Here is a 5908-nt window from a genome sequence, read left to right as displayed (position 1 = left end):
CTCCATCGTGGTTTCTGGGAATTACTGCCTGGCCTACATGTCCTTTCGGAAATTTCTACCTTTGCCTCCATCATGTTTTTTTAGGAATTAGCACCTGTATCTCCATTTTGGTTTGGGGGGAGCTACAGCCTGTTTATCTGGTTATCTTCAGGGAATTAACCACCATCTCCTTCTGGGAATGACCAGCTGTGCCTGCATCTGGAGCCATCTTTGAGGAGCTCCAGTCTGTGCCTTCATTTTTTATGGGGAATTGACCTCTGTTGCATTTGGGTGCACAGAGGTTTATGGCCTGTGTCTCCATCGGGAGCTACCTTTGGGAATTATCACCTGTGCCTGCATTGCCCTCTGGGAATTACCACCTGTGCCTGCATCTGAAGCCATCTTTGGAGAGCTCCAGTCTGTGCCTCCATTTTTTTACGGGGAATTACAACCTGTATATTGGTCTTTGGGGGGAGGGCAGCCACAGTGGACCTCTGTTGCATTTGGATGCACAGAGGTTTATAGCCTGTGTCTCCATCGGGAGCTACCTTTGGGAATTGCCACGTGTGCCTTCATTGCCTTCTGGGAACTGCCAGTTGTGCCTGCATTGCCTTCTGGGAATTATCATCTGTGCCTGCATGTGAAACTATCTTCAGGGAGCTCCAGGTCCTTGGGGGGAGGGCAGCCACAGTCTGAGCCTCTGTGGCCTTTGAGGGCAGGGAGGTTTGTGGCCTGGGTCTCCATCAGAAGCCAGATTTGGGGAGCTCTGGCCTGTGCCTCTAGCACCTGGAAATTAGAGCCAACCTCCAAAGGAGCCAGCTTTGGGGAGCTCTAGTCAGAGCCATTTTCCATCTGGGAAAGTGTCTCACATACCTTCACTTCATTTGGGGAATCACCAACCCATGAGTGCATCTTTTCATGTGGGGAATTGCCACCTGTCGTTTATTTGGGGAAATACATTCCTTGTGCCTCTCCCCCTGATTTGGAGAAATACGATTTCTGCTTTTGCACTTCATCTTGAGAATCGTCTATGCACACCTCCATCTTTTATTTGGGGAATCACCCTATCTGCACCTCTGTTTTTCATTTGGGAATCAATCTACATACTTCTGTCTCCTTTTGGAAATACAGCCTGTGCCTCTGTGACCTGCTGGGAATTACTGCCTGTGCTTCCGTTTCTACTTTTGAGAATTTTCGCCTGTGTCTACACATCTGTTTGGAAATGACCACCTTTGTCTCCTTTGTGGTATTTTTGGGATTACCACCTCTTCCTCGGTCTTGGTTTGGGAGGAGCTCCCACCTGTGCCATTATGTGGAGATACAGGTCGTATATTTGTTGCCTTTGAGAATTAAGCACCAGTGTCTGACCCTGGAGCCACCTTCTGGGAATTACCACCTGTGCCTGCATTGCCTTTTGGGAAATCACTACTTGTGCCTGTATCTGGAGTCATGTTTGGGGGGAGGGTTATAGCCTAAGCTTCCTTGCCTTTGGGCAATTACCATCTATACCAGTCTCCTTTTGGGAGGCTAAAGCCTGAGCCTCCTACTTTGAAGAGGTCCAAGTTGTACTTTGTCCCATGGGGGGAGCACAGCCTATGCCAACTTCTTTTGGGGCACTCCAGACTGAGCCTTCATCTTTGGAAAGATCCATCATGTGCTTGTCCCCCATGGGGAGGTCCAAGTTGTATTTCTCCTCTTTCTCCCTTTCAAAGTTCCAACCTGTGCCTCTATTTCCTTTTAGGAATTTCCATGTGTGGATGCATCATCCTCTGGGAATCTCCACCTGTGGCTACCACGCTCTATCTGGAGCTAACTTTGGGGAGTTTCAGCCTGTGCCTCTGGCTCCTTTTGGAGAAGCAGAGCCTGTGTCTCTCTGGAGACATCTTTTGGAAGCTGTAGTCTTTGCCTTTCTGTTTTGGGGAAGGTAGAACTTTTGCTTCCAACTGGAGCCATTTTTGCAGAGGTACAGCCTGAATCTGTCCATCTTTGGGGAGAAACAGCCTGAGTCTCTCGGTCTTTGGGGAGAAATAGCCTGCTCCTCTGCTTGCTTCACATTTTAGGGAGGGGCAGCCTGTACCTCTGTCTTTGGGAGGTACAGCCTATGGACCTTCATCTCCTTTTGCGAATCACCGCCTGTGCCTCCGTCTGGGCTGTTGGGAAGTACCGCCTGTGCCTTTCCTTTGGGGAAGGAGACAGTCTTTGCCTTCAATCTTGTTTACAGCTTCTATTACCTCTCCTTTTTGTTGATTATTTTTTGGGTGAGGGGGGAGAGGGGAGGTGATTTCTATTTAGCCTTTGCCTGTTATCTTTTGTGTCTTTCTGTGGTCTCTTATCTTCTGTCTCACTGTTTGTGTTTTGGGTTTGTTGTTTTTTTTTGCAGTCTCTGCCTCCATTTGAAGACAGAAGTCATGTGTCCCTCAAGTCTTCCTGCCTCCTGGCTAGCTAAACATTCTCAGCTCCTTCATTTGCTTTTTGTTAAGATGATTTCCATCCTGAAGAACTAGCTTGACATCTTTCCCACAATGCAGCTGAACAGCATATCTGAGATAGGACATGATGAAGGTCTGATTATCTTACATTTTATCAGGAAACCCCGTAGGGAATGTCATCCCCCTACCCTCGTTATACAGGTAAGGAAGTAGATCCAGAGAAAAGATTCACTTAGTCACAGCAGTAGTAAGAGGCAAGCTGACATTCAGATACAGATTTCTGGACTCCAGGGTATCTCTTATTTTTTGTGATATAGACGCAAGCATGTAAACAAAGCAAAATTATCAGTAAAAGTTTGCTTTTCCTATGCCCTAGATTATATTACCGTAACTCACAGGTACAACCTGAGACTTCTTTTCATTGGATTTAAAACCTACTGAAAGGGACCTTAAGAGATCATTGAGGCCCAATTCCCCCAAACACAACTTTTGTGTCATAGCATTTGGGTGCTGTCCTTGTGAGAACTGAGTCAGGTACTAAGAGTGAGGGCATCTCAATTGGAACTACATACATGTGCTTTATCTTGTTGAAGTGCAGACAGTGGACCAGAATCTGCCAAGATAAGAAGGGGTGGGAAGCATTGAGCTCTGGGAGCCACTGAAGGACAGGTAAGTACTGATTTCAAAGTTTTATTTTGATCTTCCATTTCTTTTATCTTTTAGTTTGTATGGTTGAGATTCATTTTGCTTCTTTATTTGGACCAAAGCAGCCACAGGATTTACAGACCAAATTATTGGCTTTAAATTCTAGCCCTAGAGTATTACCCAGGCAACCCTGAGCAAGCTATTCACTCTCTGGAACTGGGTTTCTTCATCTGTAAAATGTGGGGATTAGTTGACTAGGTAATCTGGAAGGCTTCTTGTAACTCTAAATCCTATAACCATAATCTGATCAAAACCCAGAAATGGGGGCGGCCAGGTGGCTCAGCGAGTAAGAGCACCGGTTCCAGTGTTGGGACGACCTGGAGATCGAATCCCGGGCTCAGACACTCAGCACCACACCCAGAAATAACTGGTCGTGTAACCTTGAGCAAGTTACTTAACCCCAAATGCTTAAAAATAAATAAATAAATAAATAAACCAGGAATGTTAAAGTCTCTGCTGCTCCAAAATTATAAAGAGAACATGTCAGTTGAACTCTAAGCTCCTTTCAGTACGTGGAATCATTCATTTACTTTTTCTTTTCTTTTTAGAAACAAACAAAAAGAGAGATGTGGGTACAGTTTGTAAAGCCTGCAGGTCACAATGGCCTTCATGGATTGTTAAAGGAAGCAGAAGGCAGCTTCCAGTAGAACCTGCATAGGAAAGGGCTCCAGCCTCCAGCACATCTGGCTTGACATCTCGTACAGCTATTGGAGGGCGTGACTGCCCTGATGAAACTCAGGCTCTCTTATGATTCCACACATGGGTCATTCTTTCTGGCAGCAGAAGGAATCTCTTAGAGTAGTGTTCCAGACTCTTTCCTTGTAGGACAGAAACTTCTGGAGAGATGAGCCTTCCGATTTTGGCTCTGTGTGTCCAGAAGCTAGCACTGAGCATGTACTGTCCAACTCATTGTTTCTGTTTTTATCAGACACTGAAGTAGTACAGCAATAAACCTCATGATGCATCCGAAAGCTTTTGTCTTGATTTTTCAGGATCTCACTAGTGAAAGGAGCCAAGCAGGCCACTGAGCTGGTTTACATCAACGCTAGCCTACTAAATGACTGGCTCGGGTCTGGCTGAGCCACCCCAGCCCAACATCTACTGCTAGAACATCATGTTTGCACAGGTTCCCGCATCACAGATCCAAGGTTGGCCTAGAAGCTAGGAAGACTGGTTCAGGTCTCACATCTGAGACCTACTGTGTGATTCTGAGAAAGTGAGCTACCCTCTGTGGTCCCAGGCAGCTCCATGAGTCTGGGAGTTTCAAAGAACGTACCAACTTCTGGGTGGCTAGGTGGCCCAGCGAATAGAGCAACAGCCCTGGAGTTGGGAGGACCCGAGTCAAAATCTGGCCTTAGACACTTAACATACTTATTAGCCATGTGACCTTGGACAAGTCACTTAACCCCATTTGCCCTCCAAAAAGCAAAAAAAAAAAAAAGGTGCCAACTTCTTGGCAGAGTTTCCTCACAAATATTTCTCATGCATGCTCGCGTGTACAAACCCCAGGTCTCTGTCTAGTGCCGATTTCCACTCTACACACGTTGGAGAGATCTGCCACCAATGCTCCTGTCCCAGCCCAGAAATCTCACTTAAAGGTTTCCAGAGCCATTTTCCCTGCAGGGCAAGAGGTATCTCAGGGTGCCGAGAGAACATGGGAGCAGCAGCATAGGATTTTCTCCCCACACACCCTTCTCCCAGCAGACCTCAGGACTTGCCTTTAATTTGCCTCTGCCTCGGGATGGGGCAGTGCTAAGGACATGTGCAGCCTTAGTGCTTAGCATTGCAATTTCTGTTTCTACTCCAACCACACAGACTCTAGGGAAGCCCCTCGGGTTCCCTACCTTGGCTCATGCAGCTTTTTAAACTCAGAATGTTTTCTTCCTCCCCCATCTTTGTTTATTGTCTTCAAGGCACCACAGTGGTCACCGTCCAGAAAACCAAGGTTCCCCCACACAGCTCCCTGCAGGTAGCAAAGCCTGCGTTTTCTTTTTGCTGTCTCTCAGAGCCATAGGTTTGTCCCTTAGTTGAGAAATCAGCCCCTCCTGCTGCAGGAAACTTTGCATCATATTTTGTCTCTCCCCTCCCCTCACAGCTACGGCAGCCTCTTTACTTACAGTCACTAGCAGGCAGTCCACACACACTGTTCTCCTGACCTCTGTCCTGTCCATCACAGACCCATTTCCATCTCTGGCTTTGGCTGAAGGTTTCTGCAGCTGTGAAGAGAAAAGTGGAATGGGTGGGAAGGGGGTGTCATTGTCTAAACCAAAGGAACTGGAATTCAATGCCAGTTTAAAGTGGCAGCATCCTGTAGGGGCGTGCTGCTTTTTCCAGGGGAATGTGAAATCAAGGCCAGGTGCCTGATTTCCCATCACTCCCTTGAGGAGATCCGGTGGGTCCATTCACATGGGCTAGTGCAGAGTATGGAGATGCCAAAATCAAGGACAGCAACATTGGGAAAGAGATGGCAAAGGAACCCAGTGGCAAATGGCAAATTGGACTTAGCTTCAAAACAGAGCAGAAAATAAAAGGAATCCATTGTCTACACTGGCAAGCAGACTAGGATTATAAGAGAGGGAGCCCAAGGGGGAAAATGAGGCCAAGGCCTGCCCAGTGCTAACATTCAAGGTAACTGACCAGCAGGAAACAACAGTAACAGGGGCCCCCCCAGGCCCCTACAACAGAGCAGCCCTCCCCCCCCAATGAGGGCCCAGCCCCCGCAGAGCACCGCGCGAGGCCCGTGCCCCCCCCTTCCTCCTCCCCCAACCCCCCCACCCCCCCCACGACCCGCCCTC

General features: G+C 47.7%; 1 protein-coding gene and 1 long non-coding RNA gene across 16 annotated transcripts in view; one reads left to right on the top strand and one right to left on the bottom strand.

Moving 5' to 3' along the window:
• WDR13 (WD repeat domain 13) overlaps nt 1–5908 on the bottom strand; it is a 31582-nt gene that overhangs the window by 24398 nt on the left and 1276 nt on the right. For 7 of the 9 annotated variants that reach the window (XM_069108167.1, XM_069108177.1, XM_069108173.1 and 4 more), the window contains one exon: nt 5231–5329. In XM_069108167.1, the coding sequence (XP_068964268.1) occupies nt 5231–5284 (54 nt within the window). In that variant the 5' untranslated portion in view covers nt 5285–5329. Of the gene's footprint in view, nt 1–5230; nt 5330–5908 lie in introns of those variants that run through there. The other 2 variants (XM_069108174.1, XM_069108172.1) reach the window with 2 other exon arrangements.
• On the top strand, nt 422–4084 carry LOC138177153 (uncharacterized). Of its 7 annotated transcripts, none has more exons than XR_011172439.1 (3): nt 422–543; nt 576–3077; nt 3662–4084. It is a non-coding gene; the product is annotated as an uncharacterized lncRNA (long non-coding RNA). The 7 variants fall into 7 exon arrangements; XR_011172440.1 differs by having other exon boundaries at nt 497–1303; nt 1721–3077; XR_011172441.1 differs by having other exon boundaries at nt 497–1942; nt 2360–3077.

Source organism: Petaurus breviceps, unplaced genomic scaffold, assembly GCF_028583685.1.
Source record: "Petaurus breviceps papuanus isolate PSGF00001 unplaced genomic scaffold, PetGlider_PUasm1.0 90333, whole genome shotgun sequence".
Lineage (NCBI taxonomy): Eukaryota > Metazoa > Chordata > Mammalia > Diprotodontia > Petauridae > Petaurus > Petaurus breviceps.
This window is presented reverse-complemented; position numbering and strand designations above follow the sequence as displayed.